The 26498-nt window shown below is 41.5% G+C and overlaps 2 protein-coding genes across 3 annotated transcripts; one reads left to right on the top strand and one right to left on the bottom strand.

Moving 5' to 3' along the window:
- The first annotated feature begins 621 nt into the window (after nt 1-621).
- On the top strand, nt 622-14740 carry shc2 (SHC (Src homology 2 domain containing) transforming protein 2). 2 transcript variants are annotated; one of them, XM_005734101.1, is made up of 13 exons: nt 622-1640; nt 4723-4793; nt 6986-7046; nt 7275-7394; nt 8039-8092; nt 8258-8309; nt 8945-9071; nt 10031-10211; nt 10843-10936; nt 11573-11752; nt 11962-12302; nt 12410-12561; nt 12831-14740. In XM_005734101.1, the coding sequence occupies exons 1-12, from the start codon at nt 873-875 to the stop codon at nt 12536-12538; spliced, it is 2178 nt and encodes a 725-aa protein (XP_005734158.1). In that variant the 5' UTR covers nt 622-872; the 3' UTR covers nt 12539-12561; nt 12831-14740. The 2 variants fall into 2 exon arrangements, with proteins under 2 accessions (XP_005734158.1, XP_005734157.1); XM_005734100.1 differs by having other exon boundaries at nt 10840-10936.
- Nucleotides 14741-15327: 587 nt separating this feature from the next.
- Nucleotides 15328-26129, bottom strand: ankrd24 (ankyrin repeat domain 24). The gene is made up of 22 exons (XM_013911093.1): nt 26015-26129; nt 25619-25749; nt 25090-25178; nt 24939-25003; nt 24749-24806; nt 24505-24575; nt 24316-24422; nt 23410-23582; nt 22713-22774; nt 22390-22506; nt 21916-22035; nt 21670-21789; nt 21414-21543; nt 21071-21249; nt 20264-20427; nt 19030-19808; nt 18611-18927; nt 17605-17838; nt 16990-17166; nt 16745-16906; nt 16393-16458; nt 15328-15705 (listed from the first exon to the last, which is right to left on the bottom strand). Exons 1-22 carry the CDS (start codon nt 26084-26086, stop codon nt 15637-15639), a joined length of 3462 nt encoding a protein of 1153 aa, XP_013766547.1. The 5' UTR covers nt 26087-26129; the 3' UTR covers nt 15328-15636.
- Nucleotides 26130-26498: the final 369 nt, after the last annotated feature.

Genomic DNA, 26498 nt, shown 5'->3' with positions numbered 1-26498 from the left:
TTTACAGTAGTGTTGGTTACTTTTTGAACATGTGAATTTAAATTAAGGACATTATTTTGCGTTAGTTATCAAAATGCAGAGACAGTTGAAATACAGAAGGCATAGATAAAAAAATAAACAGAAAATCCATAGATAAGAAAAATTCCAAATGATAATGAACTGACAATGGATGGGCAAGATGCTTCGGATGTTTCCAGCCTCTCGCCCAGTGTTAGCTGGGATCCCAGCTGGTTAAGTGGTTAAGTGGATGGATATATCGTTTTATTTCAGTCATATTTTTACCGTCTTAAAAGCAATGCAGCCTTTTTTATAATCTTAATATCACTGTTTTTTTTATTGTATGAGGTCAAATGCTGGCATAGAGTTCATTTGAGGAGTAGATTCCAAAATGCAATGATTACTGGCTCCAATTACTGCCTTGCTGAATGTCCTTTATGTAGAAACACAGGTGCTCTGTAGTGTCAATGTGTACGTGTGTCTGGGAGCCGGGTGGTTCAGGCAGATGTGTTTTGGCTAATACAGTCTGAGAGCAGCTGGGCAGGGCTAATAGACCAATGACATCATCCAAAGAGAGAGAGAAGAGAGAGAGCAAGACTGGGAGCACAGCTTGCCTAAGGCAGGGAGAGGGAGCGGGGCAGCTCAGTGAGGAGAGCAGCATGAGAGCGGGACAGTGTGTGTGTGTGAACGGGAGAGGACCAGACAGCATTCAGTTGACTTTGACAAGGATATAAGACCAACAAGATTTTCCTGCTAGTTTTCTCCTCCTCCTTCTTTGCACCTTTCCCCCTCCCCTTCCCCCCTTTCCCCTTTTTCCTCCATCCTGTGGCAGTTATCCCCACTCACAGGTCCTGCTTCAGGCGGCTACTCCGGGCATGCTCCTTAAGCCAAAGTATGACCGCTTTCGCAATGAGTCTGTGACCTCCTCCGACGACCTAATGCAGAGCTTAGCCATGAGCGGCAAAGTTGTGGCCACACCAGTGGTTCCCTCCTCCACGCCAAGCCTTCCTCTGCCTCCTTTGCCTCCCCTGGATCCCAGTGCCAGGTCCTCCTCTTCTGCTGGGGCTATGGCCTTGGCCGACTCTCCTTGCCTGGATGGGGAACAAGATGCCACGACAACCTTCTGCATGCTCATTCCTAAGATGCCTCAGTGGAAATTCTCCAACTCCCTGCTTAGCCGGAGTCCATCCAACTCCAGTTCCAGCTCCAATTCTAGCAAGGATTCGGGCAAGACAGCGGCAGCTACTTCCCAGGCCTCTGTCACGTCTTCTTCATCATCACACAGGCCTGGTGGTGGAGCCTCAGCCAGTGGCCCAGTGGCGAGCCTTGCAGCAGTGCTTAACTCCTGTGACCCGGTATGTGTCACTCCTTGTTCCCTACAGGCCATTCGGGGGCAGCGAGCAGTAGCAGCGGCAAATTCTGCCAGTCCAGGGGGGCACGTATTTGGAGCCGCAGAGGTCATGGCGAGCCCCGGTGGCTCCAGCAACTTCAGATCAGGAATGACGCGCAGCACAAGGGTCGAAGGCATGTGGCTTGGGGGAGAGGACTTCAACCAGAAGGGCAGCTTCATCCACAAACCCTCTCAAGGCTGGCTGCACCCTGACAAGAAGATAGTAGGACAAGGAGCATCCTACATTGTCAGGGTAAGCTAGCTGGCACTTTTTTATTTTCTTCAAAGAAATAAAAAACAACCAAAGGAAATATGCAGTAACTTTTTTCAGGTGCTCGTCAATGAGTAAAGAGAACAAGATAATTGCAGAATATTAAATATATGACCCCACTTAAATATTCTCTGTCTGACTGCACAGAAGACAAAAGGACACCTCACTATCAGGCAGTTTGTTATGCAGCTCATGTGGGAAGACTGGGGAACACATAATTTAATCCAGATAGATGGCTGAGCGTTGCTCATTGGGAGACAGCATGCAGGCGTCAGGGTGGAGAGAGATAAACCATGAAATTATGTGTACAGACTGTAGAAAGGATTGTGGTTCAGCTGCACTGTTTACCAAAGGTAGAATTTATCATACTGTACTTAAACAATGAGAATCTGTATTTATAGAGCTTGTAACTTAGGTCTGATTGTAAGCTCCCACTGCAAGCTTGTGGGAGTGGTTGCTCTTTGTTTTGTTTCGGGATTGTTTACGTTCTTGTGTGCAATGAATTATTATGATTTTACCCATAAAATGTTATTTACAGCATCTCAGCATAGTCGATACCAAATGTTTATTTCATTATCATGAAAATATGCTCAATAAAGCTTTTTTATTATTCTGTAAATTTGTATCAAAATAAACTGATACATATAGAAATGAATGTGATCATTTCAAATGATATAGATAAATCTGAGTTTCAAAGAAATCTTGTTCTCAATCCGAGCTCGCTGTGTTTACAAAGGGCTACCAGCCTGAGCAGAATGCTCGATGTCCCCTCAGCAATCCCCCATAACTGTTCACCTCTGCCCCTGTGCTCTCCTCCTCCTCAAACTAATGACATGACTCTTGATTAGCCCAGACTGGGGCCCAAGCACGCTTTCTAATAACATTATACAGGCACCATTCATTCCCATATTCAATTACATTTAATCACAGTCATTTGCATCATATGATGTGGAAGAGGATGGTTGGATCTGTATGGGAGCAGTCCAAATGTCGATTACATATGAGCTCTCACAGCCAGGAAGGGCTTTCTGAAATGGATAACAAGTGCTCTTTTCATATCTGACTCATAATCATATTAATGATGGGACCAGGCTTTTAACAGCTTGTTGTTGTCATCAGAAAATGCCCTCTGACTATTGCAGATGACCTGAAAGAGCCAGTGTTTGAACGTGTTTCACGCCTCTTGACGTAGTACTTCAGGAGACATGTATGTGCAGCATGCATTTCAATGGGAAATCTATGCAGGGAGGCGTAGTCTCTGCATGTATTAGTGTCAGAGTGACGGTTGATTTCTGCTGCACTGTGTCATTTTTAAGTAGCACGGCCACTATGCTGAGCGACTCTCATTCTCTCACTCACATATTCATACATATCCACTCCTCTGCTGGGAAAGACACAAATCAGATTTTTAGCAATGCTCCTACTCGCTCTCTCTCCCTCTCGCTCGCTGCATAGCCACGTCGAGATCTGTGTCTGGCCTGCATCTGCCGCCTCTGCTAGTCAGGATTTTGCACCGACCATCAAAACACCGCTTCTGCTAAATCATTTGCAGAGAGAGAGACAAACTGTTTCTATTTTGTGCTTTTCACTTATTTCACTATCAAAGCGAAGCATAAATATTTGCAATGTGATTGCCTGTTGCTAATTGATGCAGTTTCTAGAAGGGTCCGTAGACTTGAGTTGTTGTCATTTTACTGTCATATATTTTTGAATATGCTCTGCGTAGTGTGCAGTTAACCAGGAATAGAGAGTAACTAATCACATACTTTTATCTGATCATCCTTTACTACATGGCTGTTGTTTTGTTGTAAAATCTGATCACATTGGCTAATAAACTTCTTTTGGAAATCTTTTACAGTGACAAACGATATAATTTGGCAATTATTTATGTCAAAGGCAGCCGCTACAGCAAAACACAGCTAAAGAGGACATGCTAATGTTATTAAATTTCTAAGGAATGTGTCTTGGAAAGTCTACGTCCCTGTAGTCATAGCAATAGTGTGCAAGAGACTTGGCCAAAAGGACAAGAGTGCAGATAGGGTGATAGAAGTAGGGATGTTGCATCAGTAGATTGAGTTTGTGACAATGGAAGCATTGGCAGAGAGAGGGAAAGAAAAAAGAGAGGGACAATTTCTCTGATGGAAGACGTCCCTCATGTCCAAATCTTGTTAGTGAGCTCGTTATGTTCTCTGGCTCAGAGGTCCCACTCTGTTTCTCTCTCCGTCTCTCCAAATAAGTTTCACAAAGAGCTGTGCTTTACATCCCCGATGCAATGTGCTGCATTTAAGATGAGTGTCACATGTTTTTAAGGAGGCTGCGATTCAATCAGTGTAGCAAAAAACACAGGAAAAAATGTTAATTATTAATATTCAATGCCGCATCTGTTGTTTTTACGTATTCATGGGTTTATTTACCTATGCAGCAGGAATGTGGTAGATGGTAGAAGCTTTTTTAAATGAGTTATTATCTCCGAGTTGGTTTTTAGAGACTGATTATGGCAGGCAAACAAATGCCAAGCAATTCGTTCACCACTTCATCTTTTCATGATAACCACACAGATATGCAAATAAGATGTAGAGGGCGTACTCGCATGCTGATTGTTTACGCAAACACACTCACATCCCCCAGAGGGCTGAGAAGCTGCAGTTTATCCATGATTTGGAGCTCTGAGTGCTGCTAATCTAGTCACGGTGCCATTAGCACCCCAACCTGACAGGCATTAGGAAGCTGCTCAGCTGGGACCTTCCCACTGGAGGACACTACATTAGTGGGCTATATGGGGATTTGATTTAGATTACTGTTGAAAGTAATCACATGTACCAACAGAGTATAGTCTATTGTGAACGTAACATCTCTTTCTGGAAGTGTTGTGGTGTAGTTAAAATACAAACTTAATTTAAATGCAGCGCATGTTTATAGTTCTGTATTTTTGAATAGTTTCATTCAATTATCTTTTCAGATCATAAAACATATTTGAACATATCATGAGTTTATTTTTAAATTAAAAATAAGGTATTTAACTTAGATTTTAATGATTTTTCTCCCTTTGGTTTTTTCTTTACAGTACATGGGATGCATTGAGGTGCTGAAATCAATGCGATCCCTGGACTTCACCACACGCACTCAAGTGACAAGGTAAGCTGGTAACCGTCATATCTGACAGTGTAGATGTGTAGTATTAATTGAAGTGTGAAGAGTTTTTTTAAAATATATATATATATACTATATATAAATACTTTTGCTTTAGCATGGCCAATAGATTTACACTTGTCACATTAGTCTTTTTTTGATCAAGAGCCACAACTTTGAATTTCAAGTTTACGTTGCAGTGGAGCTGTCCAATAACTCATGCACTTGCAAGAACTACATGCATGAAGACAGCAGTATAGTGTGGGACTGTTAAGAGATAAACAGAGCTGCTGTATTTGTGTTCACTGGCATCAAAGGCCAGAAGGTTACACATTAAACTATGCCTCAGGGCCTTACTATGTCTGTGTCTTGGTGTTTTTATGCCCTACACGTCATGTTATTGTTATAAAAACAGGGTTTTTTGCAGTCCTCAACCTCATGGGAGAAGTCCTTTTCCCCACTCCCTCCCTGTCTGCCTCGCTCTCTGTCTCTCACCCTCTCCTCTCTCCTGCACAATCGATCGGCAGTAATCTGAGCCCACCGTGCATCCGAGGCTTAAGTGCAGGGGGGAGGAGGTAGCAGAGATGGAGTGATGGAGAGGGAGATCTATTATTGATGATGTTCGTTAATGACTGTAGAAAGCTGCAGTGGTCCCCATGAACGCACCCTGCTGGATAATGTCTGCGGCTGTAACTTCTTGAGGGGGGAGGAGGAGGAGGAGGAGGAAGATGTCCAAAACAAAGCAGCAAAACAAAATGTTTGCACTGGGAGTAGCCATAGAGAGTAAGATGGCTATGTCTGGTCTTGTTTTTATGTGACTGACTGAGTCATGATTATTTCCAGCAATGATGAATGTTTTTTGTTTGCATTCCTGTCGTGGTTGATTTTAAAGTCCCATTTAAGTGTGTTTACCCCTCGGTCAAGGTCAGAGGGGCCCTTTTCACCTAGTAGCTCACATAAGGCATTTTTAAAAAATTCAAAATAGGTTCAAGTCCTCCATGATGCTAACAACACAAGGCTTTTGTTCCTGGGTCTTTCCTTACTTTGTTTGCCAAAGTCATGATATGTGTGTATGTGAATTGCTGGATATCATTTAAAGGCAGCACAGTAAGGGCTTACATATCCATTCAGAACAGGTCATTCTTCAGCTTCCTGACTTATACACAACTTGATTTAGTCCTGGAAGACCACAACGAAACAGTCAGTAGCTTCCAGTATTTCAAAAATGTAATTCAGCTCCAGGATTTAAAGAAGGTGCTTTCTCTTAACAGTCCTCTCTGTGTTTTTTTGCCGTTTAACTGCAAAATGAGTGAAACGAGGTGCAGCATTTTATTGTAGTCAAAAACAACAGCTCATCTCTCCCCCCCCTCCTCTGTCTCCTCCTCCTCCTCCCTCTGCTCTCTCATCAGCATGAGTCATTCGAACATTGTGGTGTTTTTCAAAAATCCCTGAGAAGACTTTTACTCGAGATGGGGCCCGGGACGCTGCTTTTTAAATATTTACGAGCCACTTGATAGGGGCAGCTAGGCTCTTGATTGTTCCCACTGTCCCCTGGCAGAGAGCGTGTGAGCTCCCGCCTCAAATCCACTTTATGGCTCAGCCGTGCCATCATGCTCACACAGGGACAGACCCTTTAAATGCCCATTAGGCAGTCATTCCCAGGAGTTATATCAGTTTTATCGCCAACTTGTAACAAATGTGCAGGGAGAATTGCACTGCAGAAAATAAATGCTAATGCTAATGCCCTAAAGAGGTCTTATACACTATTTACTTTTTATTTTCTTCATCTGATGCTGTTTATTCTCCCATACTTTGGGAATTTAAATTCCCAAATTATTCATCAACAGATGAATGCTGTTATTGTTTCCTTTCTCGGGTTAACATTTCCAACATTAATGGATAAGAATGTTGTGACTTTCTTATCTATTTTCGTGACCTTTGAACTACGATTTGCCTACGACCTATGGGCTTGTTTGGAGGAAGGGAAAACGTCTGTTCATGTTTAACCTAACGTTTTCCATTGCTGTGGGGCGGCGTTTTGTGTTGTGACTCAGTTTTTTGTATTTTTGCACAGACAACACAAGTCCATATGATTTATACGTTATATAATATTATTATTATTACAAATGGCTGATAATCAGTGACCAGTATATTCGTCTTTAGTCTGATCTGAAATCTTTCTTCGTGTTTCTCTTTAGGGAAGCCATCAACAGACTGTGCGAAGCTGTGCCAGGTGGAAAGGGGGCTTGGAGGAAGAAGGTTAACAGTAATTTATAATTCTAACATACATGCAGTACTTTTGACAAGCAGTCAATAGTAATTTTATATACACATAAGATGTATTAAAATAACAACAAAGGGTAGAAAGGACTGCTGCTGCTCCATGCGGCTGTTTTTCTGGTAACTAATATACAGTATGACATTTTTATCTGTATCTACAACTGAAACTATATAACTGTAATTTTCATCGTATCCTTTATTTTGTAGGTTCCAAACAAAGCTCTGCAGTCAGTCATGGGGAAGAGTAACCTACGATTTGCAGGCATGAGCATCGCAGTCAATATTTCCATCGATGGTATTAATCTGCTCATTCCTACCACACGACAGGTTAGCTGATACTTAATTAAGGTGGCGAATGTACTTGCATGACCACAATGTGATTAAGACCTTTATAATGTGCCAGCTATTATTTTTGCATTTTTCTTTATTCCTATAGCTTAGCTTTACATAGACGTTAGCATATTTTCTCTCAACTGTTAATCACTGGGTAAAATATGTGCGAAATCACTGATGAGATAAAAAAAACAAATTCTTTGTTGGAAGCTTGTAGTGAACAATTTTACGCTCCTATGTGAATATTATAAATAAATACCACTTTTGTGAGGTACAGAGTCAAACCTTTAACTTTTAATTGGGACTTTGCCCAGTTGTCCATTATGTGTAGATACAACAGGTTCAGCGCTGGATTTAGGTGCCTTTTTTATGCTTGAATGAGTAATAGGCCAGAGTTAGGTGGCTAAACAAACAAACAAAAACATGAAAACAGTTAAAAAGCAGCCAATGTCCAAAGAAAAACTTTGAAAGATTTTCAGAAAACCTGGAGGGCTGTTGCTCAAGACCACTTTAAAAGAATTCAAAGAAATTTTAGCTCCTTGGAAGCAAAATATGAAGAAATGAGGGGCGGGTCAAAACTTTTACACAGTACTGTACATTCATTGACAAAATAACGAATGGCTTCCTTTCTCTTTCAGGTGATAGCTCATCATCCCTTGCAGTCCATCTCATTTGCCTCTGGGGGAGACACAGTGAGTGCAGCATTTAACATTTACTCTCCATTAAATTGTTGGAATGAACATTTTGCCTATGCAAACATGTATGACTTGAATTAATCGTTAACAGTCTCGAGCTTCAAAAATGACTGATGGTTTTGATTTATCGAGCTGATTTTCCCCCAAACTAATATGTTGCAGGACACACCTGATTATGTTGCATATGTGTCCAAAGACCCAGTGAATCAGAGAGGTATGTTCTAAAAAGGTTCCCTTTCTCCTTCCATACATTTTGCCACTAGACAAACACGTTTATTTTGTAAGGCAAAATAAGTTGCATTAGAAAATAATGTCTGTTGTCTTTTTTACTGTGGATTATAACATTACTATTGCGATATCTATAGACATTTTTTCTTAAAAATGCTTTGATTCCACCTCTAACTGTATTATGTGGTCTGTCTGTGGCTTAATTACAATTATTATGGGTTTAGGGTGGGTGAGACTGTAACAATAACAGTACAAAATCATTTAAAAACAATATTTTATTAACAATATTGATGATTTGATTTTATCATTTGCATTGTAAACATATTAGTATTTTATTTTTAAACATCACAATTATTTAAAGTATATAAAATGTGGTAATATGCCGGTGTCGTAAACCAGTATTGTTATAAAATATCAGCCTATTGCACCACAAAATATACTTTGTTGGAAATTAAATAGCTAATAAACATTGTGTTTGCTGATGTCTTAAAAAAATATTAATATTTTAAAAATCCACATATGTAGAAGCCAATAAACTATTGGCTCATTGCTGTACCGGGAGTTTGAATAGCTCGTGGCAACTTTTTAACTCCTCACTCTCTCTCTCTCTTTTTCTTTCAGCATGTCATATCCTGGAGTGTTCAGATGGTTTAGCCCAAAGTGTCATCAGTACCCTCGGCCAAGCCTTCGAGCTGCAGTTCAAACAGTATCTGCACAGTCCACCAAAAACCATGACATCTGTGGAGAGGTAACAGAAAGTCCTGCCACTTCTCATGTACTTAACTGGATAAAAAAGATGTTAAGAGTTTTTGTTACTCTCCTTAAAATCAGTGACATCGGTGAAGCGGTGGGATAGTGACTCATAAATTATCCCAACGTGTCAAATAGAAAAATCTAGTATCTTGACTTCATGTAACAAAAGCACCAAAAAACACTTCAGTTTAAGACTCCTGGGACTGTATACATCCCAAGCATTCTTACCAGCAGCTGTCAGACTCTATAATGCAGCTTAACACTCTTTTGGTCATCTTACTCACCAGCTTGTTTGTTTACTGCACATTTTATACATATCTCTGTACAATTTTTCTATTTTTCTATACATATTCTGTACATTGTTACCTGTATATACCTGTATATACAAACCTCGGTTGCTTGTGTCTTCCTTTTATATTTTACTTTCACTTGCTGTAAGAGCTCTGTAACACCGAAATTTCTCATCCGTGGGATAATAAAGGTTTATTCTATTCTAAGCATCCAGCAGAAAGAGCTTAGCCACCACCAACCTGATCTAGTTTAGAGTTCTCAGAGTTCTTTCTTATTTATTACAAGGAGATGTGATACTTTGTTCTTGTATTTCTTCAAAATCAGTCTTACAGTGTTGTAAATACATAGATTTTCTCACACATGAGATGCTACCGCAGTGATGCCACTGCAGTCACCAGAATAAGTCCAGACAAGCAGTTTGTTTCTTCCTGGTTTCAAATAAACATCTTCTCAATTTCGGATGTGGAGATGTTACTTGATCAGAACAAATCAATTTAACAACGCTGATTTCCTCCTCAAATTAATGCTGTAGCGTTAACATCATTATAGAAATGAATACATAATCATATTTGGAAGTCGTGGTTAAAATACAGTTTTTTGCTGTCTTTATTTGGACATGTAGTTCTGTTGTCAGACTTACACTCACAGTATATTTCTCCTTAGGTCTGCCAGGACAGAAGAACCAATTTGGAGGGATGATGAGGACTTCTCTGAGCCGGATTACTATAACCGTATTCCAGGGAAGGAGCCTCCTGTTGGAGGTGTGGTAGACTCCAGACTCAGGCCCAGTGGAACCCTCATTGGTCACATGCACACTCAACCACAGAGCAAGACAGCAGCTCAGGTGAGTGTCCTGACATGGCTATAGAAATACTGTTAAATCAGGCTCTGCATGTTGTAGCTCTACTGTAGCTGAATCCAGTTTTGAGGTAATTGCATATTGTGTATTTATATTTTTCGATTTGTACGGTGTATTTCTGCTTCTCCAAATTTCATCGAGAAGACCTCCAGTGCATTTTTGTGTAAAACTGTAAAACCTGCATGCTTGCACTACAGACTAAACTAAAACATCTGGTCATTATCATGAAGTATTGGATTAATGTTTCGAACAGAACTCTCTGACATCTCCCTGGTGAACTGGTGACTGATGTGTTTTCATGCTCCTGCCTCATATTGTTACATGGAATTAAAGCATAGGATCATGAAAATATACTCCATAACTGTGCCTGCAGCATAATTGCCTAAGACAAATACGATTACATGAAGAGCCTTGGGTTCTCTGTAGCCTATCAGGTGAAAGGACCCATTGCCCCCTTTGTTGCAACTTGTTCACAACAGGGTGACATGCTGCAGCTAATGTTTCAAATAGAGTGCTTCGAAACTACATTATGCAGGGACACGAGATGAGAGTTCTTGGTTATACAGATCCAGATGTATTTAGGTTGTGTTCTTGTGGTGTGATTATGTGTTAGCAGATGAGCTCACCAGCCAGGAGAGATCAAGCATCTCACCAGCCTGGTCAGCTGTGTTATGAGCTTCACTGGGACACGGAGACAACCTGCAGCTCAGGTGAGACATCCTGTGGCAGGGAGCAGCTGTAACAGCTAAAACATTGTGACCTTTTAGGTTAGTTTTTATAATACAGTTGTTATATAGAGGTGATGTACTTAACTGGGGGGATTTCAAACAGGTTTTTAAATGAAGGATTTTTTTAAAAAATATATGAGTTGCAACGTTTTCTAGTCACATACTAAACAATGAGGATTGTCAGATTTGTTTTGTGTATATATTTATGTTAAATTGTCTCTGAAGGAGGTTAGTTGTTTTTTTTCCATCCTTATTGTATTACAAAGCTAATCATCACTGTTCTCATTGCCTGAGGGAGCTCAGCGTTTGCCCTCTTAATTAACAGAAATAGGATCTTGGCATTTTTAATAAGGCCCCCTTCATACTTCATATTGTTTATCATCTTTAACTAGACTGATGCTAGGAGGATGATCAAGATAGGTACGACAATTAACCTTTTCCTTTCAAAAATATAGAAAATAATAGTTAAAATTTCCAACTACTAAAAGTTAAGTGACATTTTGTGATTTTTTTTTTTCTTTTATATAATCAGTTGTTTCCGTTAGCAGCAAACAGTGCTGTAGCACGGGGCAGAAACTAGTGAATGAAACGCATTTTGTGCGCACCTTTCTGTCTTAGGTCTGACATCAGATGGTTATTTGTGTGCTGACGGTCAGCCTCCATGCAGCAGAGACTATGAGGAGCATCAATATGTTAACACCCAGAGTCTGGAAAACCTGGATTCACTCACGCAGGGTCCTGATGGGCACAGAGGCACCAGGGCACCAGAGAGTCCCAAAAAGGATCTCTTTGACATGAGTAAGTCCTGCCTATGACATCTTCGGACATGTATATAACAGAACGACAGCCAGACTTTCTCTCAAATGTTTGATTCCCACCAGATTCCTTTTTTGACACCGTCCTTTTACGATTAACCACGGATCTTTTACTAGTTAGGCAGACCACTACACTATGAGGAAACAACAAAACCTTGTGAAACATCTCAAGCGCCTTTGTCGTCTCTGTAGGGCCCTTTGAGGATGCCCTGAAACTCCATGAGGCCTGTGGTGTTGGGTCCACTATATCTGGAGGCTCTGGTGCTGAGGGAGGAGTGGGAGGTGGTCGGCTGTTGGAGGATCAGTGGCCCAGTCCTCCACGACGCAGAGCCCCTGTTGCTCCAAATGAGGAGCAGCTTCGCCGTGAGCCCTGGTACCACAGCCGGATGAGCCGGCGAGACGCAGAAAAACTCCTGAGCCGGGACGGAGATTTTCTGGTAAGGGAGAGCACTACCAATCCTGGCCAGTATGTGCTAAGCGGCCTGCACCGTGGCCTCCCTAAACACTTACTGCTAGTGGACCCTGAAGGAGTGGTGAGTCTCTTGAGAAGTAGTTTCAATAAATCACACTGCTTATTTGTTTTGTTATGAAGTTACACTGGTGTACTCCTTTTGTTTTGCTTTTCCCTTCAAAAAAAAAGGTCCGGACCAAAGACATGTTATTTGAGAGCATAACCCACCTCGTCTCGTTTCACCTGAAGAATGAGCTGCCTATTGTAGCAGCAGAGAGTGAGCTTCATCTCAAACGGGGTGTGAGGAGGAAGCAGTGAATTACCTGGACCTGTGTGGGACTGTAAGATAGCAGTATACACTATGGACTTTTCAAACCAGATACATGAATAATTTAAGGGATTATAATGCAGACGTAAAGCAAGGAGTGCATGCTAACATTATCATTTTAAAAAGCATTGCTATTTCTTTACATTGTTGAGGTGTTCAATTTGTCTTTAACTGCAAAGGGGAGGTTCACATTTTAGCATGTAGATTATTTAGATTCACACACTTGGTTACAATAGATCTAAGTAGAAATAATGTAGTATTTCTTTCTCTTTCGTTCTACAGTGCTAAATTTCTATGTGCCCATACAAATCACATAAAAACTGAATCTAGGACTCATTATGGGATGATTTTTCAACGGGAAGAAAGAATATCAGCAATACTTTCTTTCCATGGACAATCCTTCTAAGGAGTCTGCAGTATCTGATATATCCCTGTACTTCTGCTTGTTGACTACCAGGATAAACCAAATATCCCTCATCTGTCATAAACTCCTCAGCATGCAGTTATTAAGCTAACAAACCAACCAGGATCCACAGTCTGTGCTGTGCCCGAGCTGGATAATCACCAACCGAGGTCAAAAATTAAACTGACAACCTGTCTGGAGAGGAGCTAACCTCAGGAAATCACAAAAGGATTTAATGCACAGTGAAGAAAAGCCTGTAATTGTGAAGTGCTTCCTTTAAACCACAACTTGCATGACTAGTAAGTCACAGGTTATTCAAATCAACCAGTTGTGGGAATCACCAGAACAAACTGTCACTAATTTTCTGGTGCACCAAAAAATTCAAAACAAGATGTCCAGTTCGTCCAGTAGTTCATCTCGGTACAAATGCAGGAAATGAAAATTCTGCAACTGTTTAGAATGTAAAGACTGTTAAATGCTCATGTTCAAGGTCTGCAGTATCTGAATTTATAACAGCCACAAAGCCTTTATTGTTTCTCTGAGCTATTTTAAGCCTCACATGCATCAAAAAAAAGCATAATCATGATACACCGATTAGCCCCAACATTAAAACCACTGACAGGTGAAGCGCACACCACTGATTTACCTGGGAAACATTGGGTCCTGGCATTCAAGTGGAAGCTATGTTGAGACATCAACCACGTAAACAAGTTCCAAGTAACAGCAACCTCAAGTGCTTTCCTCAGGAACAGTTGCAGAACATGACAAAGAGTGCAAGCTGTTGAAACAGCCCGCCTCCCTGCAGGTTCTGTTTTCGGCCACAAGATGGGCCAGAACAAGCCAATCCACTGCACCGACTCCATGCAAAGAGCCAGACAACACGGCGCACCCCAAAACATCACCTGCTGCACCGATCGGTCAGAGCCGTTTAGGTGGAACAAGCGGGATCTACACAATGGATGCTTTTAATGTGGCTTTAGTGTATTTATCAGTGCAGTGGAGATCGATACATTGTCCTGACTGAGAAGTTTGATCACATTTGCTATTAAATCTGCTATTTGTGCTGTTTGTAAGGGCTGTTCATTATTTTAGGAAGTCATGTGTGGTAAAAACTCCTCCGCATTAATGCTCAGTATAGCCATGCCCGTTCTCTCCAGCCTCCCCCACTTCAGTGCCTTAATAACTACACTGACAGGCGTTTGTGTCAGCGTGTATATAATGTGCATTTATGCTCTTGTTGCAAAAGAACAGTTTTCTTGCCACGCCAATGAGTAAATGAACAAACTTCAGGATGATTCAAAGTTGTGTACATGTAAACAGTAATGGAAGCTGCTCTTGTTTTGGGGTGAATGAGTAATACTGTCTATGATGGTCTTAAATGTTATCGTCTTATATGTGTGTCCCTCAGAGTTTTTAAGTCAGAGGTCAGTCATAGACATGTTAAAGAAGGAGCTTAATTTTTCCCAGCTCAGGGAAGTGCATCACTTTATTGTCCTTATTCCCTGTCTGTACATTTTACTGACTTGCTGGTGTGTTTTTGCTCCACAGCGTTTCATTCCCAGTTTTGACAGTGTAATACTTTAAAATTATTTTGTCTGCTTTCTGCCCTTTCCCCCCCTCTCTGTTCTTGGCTACTTAAGTTTAATCAGGCCCTCCTTTGTTCTTAGCCTCATAAATGCACATAAAGATGAGGTAAACTTCAACAGTTTTTTTGCGAGATCCAGATCATTGTCATTCTTTTGTATCTCCCCTCAGGAATTTCCTGGACCTTTTCTTCTATGATTAACTGACTGACTTTTTGTTAATAAAATGTATTAAAAAAAGGTGGGTTGTCATTTGTGAGCATAAGTTTAACCATCTAACCAACAAGCAAAAGATCCATGTTTAGATCCCACCTAATAGGGCACAAATCCCACTGGGGTTGTGTTTGGAACGGCATCGGATGATCAAAAATGTGCAGTGCAACTTTTTGTGAGTAAGGAAGCAGCTGAAAGTTGTTTACACCGTGTTTTTATCCTCACAAAGTATAAATGGTTGTATGCACGTATTTCAGGCATATTAGTTGGTTCAAATATTGCATCTCTAGCTTCCTTAATGTATGTGTATACTGCTGCAGAGGGTCATGGATCAGGATGGCCAGAACAGCATGCTGGCTTACATACTGTAAAATAAGGACCCTTAGTGTTTTAAATATGCATTTGACATATTACTATGCATTTTTCTCGCACACTCCATAGTATAGTTACTGGAATGGATCCTATATTTGTGTGCTAATGTATCGGGTCCACAGTTAAGCCCAGAGTCAGTCAACCGACACTCTTTGATGGATCACTTTAAAAAGAACACAGTGAACTGCAGAGAATTTATCTTCTTTTTTTAATTAAAACTATTATATAAAAAACAAAACAAATCAATGCATCTGGTATCGTCTAAATATCCACTCTGTCACATTCACATTCTGCTTTCATAAACTCCTCACATACTACACAATAAAGGCACTCCATGTTCCATTTTTCTATCGGTTGTTTGGGTTACTACATTACAAGCATGCAGCTATACCTGACCACAGATCAGTTGTATTTGGCTTTATACTGGGTACTGGTCCCACAGGCTGCTGTGATAGAGCTGCTATGCTGCCCTGTAGAGGGGACTGGAGCTGAGAGAAACTTGCAGATGCTCTAAATTTCAGTGCCCCTCGTGTGTCATCTTCAGGATCTGGAGTAGCAAATGCTGCACCTCTTCATCCATGCGACCCTGTTGACAGACGATGATGCCATCTTGAAATGAAAGGTAACCGATACTGCAAATAGCAGTCCAAGATAGTTGTATTTCCAGAAAAACAATGTTAACCACCAACTAAACATTACAATAACTGTCCCATTTTAAGAGAGGCATCAAGAAGGCAATTCCTACCTGCTAAAAGCATTAAAGGTAAGCAACTATGCAGCCAGCTCAACAACATAGAACAATAAATTATAGCTAGCACGCCAAAAGGTAATAACAAATGAACAATGAACTGAACACTAAAAATCACTGTGATCTAGATAAATCAACTGAAAAATACAGGCAGCAGCCAGTGGTACCCCTCAGGCTCCTATTAGATATACCTTTGGTATCAATTTGACATTGACCTTGAGGTCAAGGTCACTGAGATCTAAATTTGTCCGAGATTTATAGTAGATACGCCTTTGTATCAGTTTGAAACTCCTATGTTGCATCATTCATGAACGTGTGTGTTAGCGTTGCCTGCCTGGCAGGATGACTACAGTACTCGGTCTTTTACAGCTGAGGAACAACAGGGTCAACAATGTGTACGCACCTGATGTAATTATACAAAGACTGCTGTTGTGTGATCCAAAGTAGACACAGACACGCAAACAAATCCTCAACAAATTTCCATTTCAGTCCTAATTGTTGTGCATATGAGTGCACTGAACTGACCTGCACAGCTGCCAGTAAGTGTGAGCGGTATACAGTCACCACTTGTTTGTGCTTTCTCTCCCAATCCTGCAAAAAAAAAGACAATATTATTATCATATTACAGTACAAATCTGTCTACAACCCAGTCAGGCCTTTCCAGTCATCAAGTGTAGATCTTTTAACTGTTCCCAGAATTAGATCCAAGTGCACTAAAAGCTGACTTCAGTTATTGTGGTTGTGTTCATTTGAATAAGCTCCCTGCTGGCCTCAGATCAATTATATCTATCCAAACATTTAGAAAGAAAAACCACTCAAAACCTTTTTATTCGTCCAGACTTATGAGTACATTTTCACTTTGAATCTAATAGATCACCTGGAGCTGTTGAGTGAGGATGGCAATCCTATTCTGCAGAGCCATTTGCTGTCCAGGGTTACCATGATGGGTTGATGAGGAGGAAGAGGTGAATCCGAGAGGAGGCGAGAGAGCCCCCAGGGCCTCTTTCAGTCGGAACACCTCCTTTGACAGCTCTGTTATCTGCACACATATTGAACACATCACTTTTCACAACCTTGTTCTTCAAGAGCAGCCGTGAACTTCATGAACAGCTAGCATCTCACCTTGCGGTCCTTCTCTTTCACGAGGCTCTGCGATTCCTGGATGTCTTTGTGGAGTTCCTGGATATGGGTTGACTGGGCTTGTAGTTCAGCAAGTTGTTTTTGAACTGTGGCGAGCTGAGACTCTGCGACCTGCCGCTCACTCTTGTTAAAGAGTGCCTCCCTTTGTACCTGGAATACCTGCAGTAGACAAATAATACCAACAGTCTCATCCTGCCTCTTAATAAAAAAAAAAATCTCTGCATTTAGCCGTTTAGTTTATTATTTAAATGCAACAGCAGATGTGAAGGAAAATTCAATTTGGAGTGTCCCTAAAATGAGATTAGATGTACTTTATTTATCCCACATTTGGGAAGTTAATTTTTTTACAGCAATTAAAATCAGTTAAATGCAAAAATATATAATAAAAATTTAAATTAATAGGATAGTTGTATTGCTTTCTGCTGTTTTGTTATATTTTGAATTGGTAGTGCACAAGCAAATTTAGTACATGACTCAGTACACATAAGGATGGGTCATTGCAGCAAAAAGAAGTACAGAAGTAATGGAGTAGGATAATGTAAAGAAAGGCAGGAGGGCATCAAGGCCCACAGCTCATAATATCATAGACACACAGACCTCAGTGCAGGTCTTCTCGTGTTTACGAGTAAGATCGTTGAAACGGGCCGTGACGGCGTTGATCTCAGCCTGCAAAGAGAGCCGAAGGGCCTCGTGATCCTCCTTAGAAATCAGACCCTGTTCTGCAGCCTTCTGGGATTTCAGCTCTCTCAGTTCCATCTCCTTCTCACTCAGAGCATCCCGAGCTGCTGCTGCACCGCTCTCACTTTCCTGCAGGGCGTGCTGGAGCTCTGCCTGTGAGACGAGCCAGGATTAACTGAAGAGTTTTATTCCGTCTGACCATGTGTGCATTTAAAACAAACTTTTAAAATTTGGAAATTCAATATCAGTATTATCATCATCATCATCATCATCATCATCATCATATGCCATTTAATAATGTGCAAGATGGCAAGGTTCATTAACTCATTCACTGCCATTGACGTCTATAGCCGTCAATTGCAGTGAATGAGTCAATGGGTTTAACTCATTCACTGCCAATGGCTGGCAGTGAATGAGTTAACAAGGGATCTGTTTGCTTAAGAGTTGTGGCTGAATAAAATTAAAAGCAGAAGGAGAAGTCAACTAAAAGCACATGTGCACAGCTCTTACTTCTCTCCATACCTCAATAAACAATTTAAAGAAACTGCAAATGCCCATTTTGTAATTCGTTGTATTTAATATTAAAGATTTTTCAGGAAAAAAATGGAGGCATCATTCAGGCCCTGAAGTTTCATGCTTCAGATAAAATGTATTAATTTTCACTGCAGGCAGATTCACTCACAATTAGCTTTTTACAGAACAATTACAGCAACTTATTACTGTATATTGTGCACGTGAGTTAAGGTGATGAAAAAATGTGAACCTGTCCTTTACAACAGGAGGAAATGGTTTTCCTTCCATTTATCAACAAGCTTCTTCTGCTGAGTCTATATTTAACATATTTAAGAAGAGCCCGGCCTTATCAGCTACTTTTGATCACTGACCTTTTGAGCTGTTATTATCATATTTGTACATTTCTGCTGACCTTGACTTTCTCATGCTCCTCTTTGGGAATGGCATCCTGCATGGCCTGCAGTTTAGCCTCCAGTGAAGCAGCCTGCTCCTCAGCATGGCCCCGAAGGGTTTTTTCTTCCTGGAGCTCTTGCAGTGTCTGAGCAAGTTGTTCTGACACCGCCGACAGCGCCTCTTTATGTTTCGCAAGTGGCACCGTGTCCTTCAGCTGCAGGGCGTCCTGTGCCCGGCTCTCTCGCTCGGCGCACAGACAATCCAGAGCCTGAGCTGCTTCCTGCCTCGCTACTTCAAGTTCTTCTCTCACTGCTGCTAAGGTGCGTCTGGAGTGCTCTGATTGGACAGAGGCACAAATAATAACACATGAACTCAACCTGTGAACTAAATACAATGGTTTTCTACTCATGCAAAATGACACTGCATTATCAGTTGTACCTGATATGACTGAGGGCTCTGAACTCTCTGAATGCTCTTCCTCCTCTTCTTCATCTTCCTCTTCTCCGTGTGGTGGAGGTCTGAGTCTCTCCAGCTCCAGGAGGGCATCGTTGAGCCTTCTAGCCACATCCGCCCTCTCCCTTGCCAGCTGCTCACACTGGAGTCCCAGATTCACCTGCACCTCCTCCAGCTCCGAGCGGGGCACACATTTCCTCAGTTCTCCCTCTAGCTCATGCAAACGCTCCTGAAGGCGATGGACCTGATCTCCATCTCCTGCTCCGCCTCCATCTTTTTCTGATAACCTGCTCTCTGCCAGGGCTGCCTCCAACTTAGCAACGTTGTCACGTAGGCACTTCACTGTTTCTGTATCTTCTATTTTGTCTTCTTTCTCCTCTTCCTCTTTTGTAGACTCCTTCTGGGCCAGAGCAGCCTGGAGTTCCTTTACTTTCTCTGTCAGCTGTTTGATTATGTCACTGTCCGAATTGCTCTGACCCCCAGCCTCACCCGTTCTTTTAGAAAGCTCCTCCTCCAACTCTGTCACCCTGGCTCTCAGCTGCTCTGCCTCCTGGCTCAGGCCCTCCTCTGAAGCCCCAGCACCTGCTGCAGCAATATCCCCTATACCACACTCCACAGAAAGCACCCCGACACGCATCTGCTCCTTTAGCTCCTCCAGCTCAGATTTGGAAGAGGCCAACTGCTCCTCCAGCTCACGCAGCTTCTCCTTCAGAGCTTCTGTATTCTCTGAATCTGCAGCTCCTCCCTGAGAGCGCTCATCATCACTGCAAAATAACAGAGACTTGAAGTGAAATTAAGAAAACATGCTAGATTCATATGAGTGAGACGTTTAGTTATTACAAAAAAACAACAAGCGCACAAGGTGATGTCCTCCAAAAAAAACAAAAAAAACAATGTAAATTCTAATCAATTATAAATATTTAGCCTTTATGAAAACAAGTTAAACAAACAAGGGTGTAAATGAGTGACTGCTTCAGAATTAGATAACACTTTCTCAGTGTATTATTGAAGTGTTTTGTTGCTTAGCTGCAACACAGATGAGGTTTTATATTTTTTCAAAGAAAAATAATACACATGATGCAACAGCAGTCATGAAACCTTATGTCACGAGGACTCAATTTGTAAACAAGCACATTTTAGAATGAAGGCCAGAGCCAGTGAACGGGAACTCTTCCTGTGATTCTAGTTTGAAGTGGTAGCATTTCAAATAAATTCTTACTGCTGCTCTTCCACACTTGAAGCCTCTGCTGAAGCCTGGGCCTGAGAGAAGCGCTCCTGAAGAGTTTCATACTCTTTTCTCAGGGTTTCATACTGAACCAGAGGGACAAAGTCCGAACTGGAGGTCTGCATGTCTGTGTCATCCTTCTCGAACATCTCCAACATCTGTACACAACAGAGGTGAAACTATAGCAGCTTATTAAAAACTCAGTTAGCTTCAATATGTGAGCCCAACAGAATGTGCACAGAAAATTCAGGTAGTGTCGTTAGAGTACCACGTTTTTGTGACAGTGTGAGCACATGAGCATATACTGCCAGTTCAATTCAATTTTACTTCAGTTTATTTCAGTCTTTATTGAGTTTGGACTTTTCATGTTTCCAGTGGGGAATGAACAATCACACTATAACAGAATGCTTCATAAAACCTTCAGCACTAATAAGCTCTGATTAACTTCAACTAGCATGAACCGGTCAGCATAGAACGCCTGCAAAATGCCTCCATGTCTACATCTGATGTTGCTGCGTTCTATTTATACCTAAATGAACTAACTGCCTGGGTACATTAGTGCACCAAAGTGAAGCATCCCAAAGTTTAAGTGGTCATGACTAATGCTTGAATGAAGGACACTCAGCAACTCTTGAAACAGAATCTTCATCTCCTGCCAGGAAACCAATTAATACTCTTTTGACTACCAATTTATCTTTGTTAATGAGCCAACATAATGAAGGCATGAAAATGGTGTCTGTGCATGTGTGAGAGTAGGTACTTATGCATTAGCTGTGTATTTATGCATTTATGCTGCCTGACCTGAACTTTCAGAACAAGTTCAGCATTCTGGGAAGTAAGTTCCTCTATTTGTTTATGCAGCTCAGCAACAGCTCCTGGGTCTGCAGGGGCAGGAGAGGGGCTGACTGAGTCAATGTCCGTTTGAGAAGAGGCCTCATCCTGAGCAGGGGAGGCTCTGGAGCGCTTGGAGAGCAGCTTTTCTAGAGCGAAAGTTAAAAAGAAACAAAGACAAAAATAAATCAGCATGACTCCCTGACATGAAAGATGTAAGAATACCCAAGTGGCACAGCAATGACACCGGCATGAAGTGCATGCACGCTCTGTGCTAGGGACGGGAATGCTCACAAATACTTGGATCGCATACCTGGGAAGTCCAGCATTTCATCCAGGTCCTCAGAGTCACTCGCCCCAATACCATGGACTGGTTTCAGTTCCTCAAGCAGTTTGTCCCTCTCTGCCTCTGCCTCCTCCAGACGTTTCTTTAGTTGGGAAAGCTAGTGAGCAAACACACATAATATTGGCCACTGCAGTTGCATTCAGAAAGTACAATTTCAATCACTCAAGGTTTAAACAAAATAAGGGAGTGCACGCAAAGCATTAAGGAGACTCTTGTTCAGTACCTCCTCCAAGGCAGAGAGGGCACTCTGCTGCTGCTGCTCCAAGGCTTTGATCTTCTGGAGCAGACGGCCTCTCTCCAGACGCAGCCGCCGAATCTCCTCAAACACCTCCTCGTCTTCAGCCTAAAACAAAACAAGCAAAAAACAACCCAACACAAAATAATTAAACCAACAATAGTCTGCCTTTTATGTTAAGATAAAGGAAGAAACCCTTAAAAGCCAAATAAGAGCCAACATTACAGTGCTAACCTGGGGTGACTGCTGGGTTTCTTGAGGCTGGGGAGAGGGAGGTGGGGACTGGGACTGATGGGGCTCTGGAGAGTGGGCAGGAGGAGCTGAACTCTGGGACTTTTGGGAAGGTGGCACACCCTGCATTTTTGAGATCAGAAAAAAAATAATCAAGAGAATCACATCACACAGATCAATAAACAATCCAGTTAATGTTTTGAGAAGCAATGTTGTAGCTTAGAGATTTCACCAAAGAAATGATGGTACAATTGGTATAAACAGGGACACCTGCCAATTCTTTCAGAGTGCCAAGTGGAGCTGTAAACTAAAAATTCATTCACATCTTTTTATTTCCTACAGTCAATCACAAGAAAATCTTAGGTGTAACATTTCTCAACTATTAAACTAATATCACTTCATGTTTAGGGTACAGGAGATACTGACAACACTGAACAGAGAAATGTTTCGTGCCCACTAACATGTTTCTTACAGTACCTGAAGAGGAGACCGAGGTGGTGGAGGAGCTTTCCGTTTGCGGGGGGTAGTCCCCCCTTGCACTGATGAAGCGGCTGAGGGGGTTTGAGAAGGCTGCATTGAGGTGAGAGGGTGATAACAAGCAAGCAAAGATCAAACTCAACTTAAAAAACAAACAAAAGGGAAAAAATGGAGAAAATCAAGATGAGACAAAAGGTCGCCAACTAAAGAGAAAGAAAGCCAACAAAAAGAAAGCAGCACAAAAAAACAAAACAAAAAAACCAATGACCTCATATTGGAAAACATGCACAATATGATTGCCAAAGTGAGCCATGATCTCATTTATGGAAGGAGTGATGCAGCACAAGAATATGCAACATTACCTCCTCCCCTGCGCCCTCAGAGACTATGTATGCATAGGGAAAGAAACATTAAAGCACTTAAACCTCATTTGCACAGAGACTCAGAAAACAGCTAGAAAAACATGCAGACAATGCCCTGAAATCCCTTTCTAATATGCAGTTTACATGGGTGCCATTCATGTATTATGCAGTAAATCTATGAAAATCTCTCAAATTATTATGAACCGATGTGGTCAGGCATCATGTGCACACCAAATTACCTCCTTCATCTTCTCAAAAAAAGTCAAACATCTGTTTTCCATGTAACCTATCAGCAAAGTCTTTGTTGAGAGATAAAAGCGGAAGCAGCCTTTTTCATTTTTATGCCCCACTTTACAATCACGCCCAGCTGTCCTTCTGATCCACTTCCCTCTATTACAGTTGTTTTCCAAGGAGGCCAATGAGAATGTCTGGATCTGGAACATCACAGCAACTCAAACCATACTCTGGGTCTGATTATCTCTGGAAAGTCACTGTGTACCATGTGTTACAGTGGGGATCAGAGTAGCTGTGTTTTCACCATTCCCAAACATTCAGTAATTTGACTGATTATCTGAGCTGCACTACTGAGACAGGTCTTTTGAGATCTTAGAACAAAAGAAAATGCAAACACTACTGAAAGAAGACTTGGGCCTCATACCTGAAGGTACTCCACCCTGCAGCATCTCAATGATACGTTGGTTGCCTGTGGTTACGCTGTAGTCGGTAGCTTTGTGTCCGAGGCCGTCGACCAGCTGTGCGTTGGCCCCACCTCTCAGCAGAGCCTCCACAGTCTCAACGCTGTCACTCTCACAGGCCAGCATCAACGCAGACCTGTGACCCCACACAATATATAATTACAAGGCAATAAAAAAAATACTTACGATGAGGAATGCAATACAAAAAGAAACTACAGAAGTATTAGAGAATGTTTATTTCTTTCCAGGCCTTCACTTACATATTGTGCAGAGTTATCTCGTTTGGCATGTCAATCATTGCAAAGTAAAATATGCTAAAAAAAAGGCGCAATGTTTCATTTTGTTCAAAGTTTCCAGTTATAAAAGTCAGGATGTGTTTTGAAAAACAAAAAACAAACACACTGCAGGATACTCAATATGAAGCAGAAAATACTGCAGTTTTTCATTTTATGCCAAATTTGTGTCTTTTCCCTTGTTAATTTTAACCCGAGGACTGTTCTCTAGTAATCCTCTCCAAGGGGCCATCTAAAGCCAACCCGAAAGCTGTTGCCCCAGCTGGAGATCCTGACCTGCATCCCTCCAAATCTCTCGACTACTGGAGTAATTCTATGGGAATCCTTTCTGCAGACCCAGACTGCTGTGGGAGTAATCCTGAAGAGATTTTATTTTTGTTCTAGCTTAGCTAGGGGTTTCTAGTGGTTTCATGACACTTTCTAGTGATGTGAAATTCCAACCTGTTTGACACTTCAGTCATTGCATCTATAATGATTTCAAGAAACAGGAAATGAAGGCCCAAGCAGTCATACCCTGCCTCACCAAGCCATGCAAGGAAAACAATATTTGGGATACTATCAATAACAGTTCACTACCTTCCTTGATTATCTTGTATGTTTGCATTTGCACCTCGACCCAATAGAAAGACACACAGTTCCACTCTACTCATCTGGGCTGCCAATATCAGAGGGGTGGCCCCGTCCTGAAAAAATAAATAAAAATAAATAAAATGTATTTTTGGTCAGCAAAAACAGCAAACCAAACAGCTAAATTGTCAAACTTACAGTGTCCTGGGCATCCAGATTGGCTTTAAAGTCCCACAGGGTCTCAGTGCAGGACATGCAACCACTGACCGCTGTGAGTATAACCAGCGTTCAGGCAATTAAAAGTTTGCATATAGTACGTTTTGCAATGACATGATTAAATTCAACTGAATTTCTAAACAGAACGATCAATAAAATCTTGTTATAAGCAAACTGTTATGGAATTAAATAAACTGGTGTAATAATTTTATGCTGTAACAGCGACCTGCAAGATGGAGCGGTGTCCTTCCAATGCTGTCCGTGCAGTCTACCGCCATTCGTTCCTGTTAGAGGAAACAAGCACGCATCATTGGTAACCGGATAAATATTTAAAATAATGGCCATTATTTTTATTAATGATTTCAATAATTAATTGATTAGCTATGGTGTCATTGTTGGGGGGGGTTTTTTTTTACCTGTAACAGTCTCTTTAAGCACTCAGACTGGCCATTTTTGGCTGCAAGATGAAGGGCGCTGAAGCCTGGAGTCAGACAGTTACATGTATTTTATAAACAGCCCAGTGGCTTACAGGATACAACTATGTTTCTGTTTAATAAAATCCCTCACCAGCCCCATCGGTGACGCTGATGTCTGCACCATGAGAGATGATAACCTCCAGACAATCTAGCCGGCCTCGGGATACAGAGAGGTGAAACCTGTCAGGAGAAACAGGACATGCCACCACATCTTACAGGTGAGAGGATAAAAATAAAAAAGGCTTTTATTTCTGGATTTCTATTGCAAAATGTCACAATTAGTGATCCTTCTCATCAGTTAAGTTTCAGCTCAAGATTCTAGTTACTTTTATTTACACTTGTGGTCATAGATTGACATTCCCTAATTATGGACATGAATGTGATTGTAATTTAAGTTTTTTAATGATTTCTTTGGACAGTTTTTTTCCCAGAGTTTTAATTGACTAAGGTGCACTTTTTGGTAACTGTTGGTAAGTTTCTGGCACAGGTCTAGCTGATATTTGACCACTCTTCTTGGCATAAATGGTAGAGTTCATTTGAACTGATTGACTTCCTGGTACTACCTGGCTACAAATTTTCAACAGGGTTGAAGGCACAGCAGACTTAGGCACTCAACTTACGCCGACTTGCCCTCAGCATCCAGCTTGGTAGGACAGAGACCTTTTTTGACAATGAGAGCTGAGACTTTATCGGGTTCATTCTGCTCCACAGCCTGCAAGAGCCTTTCATCACTCTTACTCCAGTCCTGACTCTGAGGGGGCCAAAACAGAGAACAGGTCACCATGAAAACTGATACCGTACCACTTCTCTTACCATTCAACACAACAGATGACTGAGAAATATGGAGCAGTTAGAATGGGCAACAACTAGTGATAATGATCCAGTAAAGAAAAGAAAAACACAGTAAAGACAACAGAGCACAACAATTGTATAGTTTATGCAAAATAACTTAAATACAGAAATATTATAAACTACGGAAGCAAAAAAAATCACTTATATTTCTATGTGATACCTACTGGCAGCGGTAGCAGGCTGAAACAAGGACAGAACCTCTTCATCAGGCTATAAACAGGCTGTTGAGGATCCATGCTGCTAACAGGGTGTCACACACAACTAAATACAGCTACAGTATACGAAGCCACCGCAGTGTTTCCTATCAGACAATACACACTGCCACCTGGCTTCATAACAATACAAACACACTCCAAATGATCAAGAAGAAAAATCAGCTACCCCTAAGTTTCTTTAAGCTACCCTTTAGAGGTCAGAGCAAAAACACAGCAAAGCTCTACCTACCAGAGAATTTATGCTCTCGTGAAATCATACCTCCAGTGAAAACGAAGGACTGTCACACATAAACTGTGACGCACGTACACATAACACAGCTATTTTCTGTCCTCCCTCTCCGCATTTAAAACAGCATCCTTTCGTCCTGCTCCAGCTGCTAGCAGAGTCGTAACAGTCTATCCACTGCACCACACACACACTCTCCCTCCTTTC

The sequence above is a fragment of the Pundamilia nyererei genome, unplaced genomic scaffold (genome assembly GCF_000239375.1).
Source record: "Pundamilia nyererei isolate P.nyererei 1_Seehausen unplaced genomic scaffold, PunNye1.0 scaffold00056, whole genome shotgun sequence".
NCBI classification, from domain to species: Eukaryota; Metazoa; Chordata; class Actinopteri; order Cichliformes; family Cichlidae; genus Pundamilia; species Pundamilia nyererei.
Note: the sequence above shows the minus strand (reverse complement) of the source record. Positions and strands in the feature narration are given on the sequence as shown.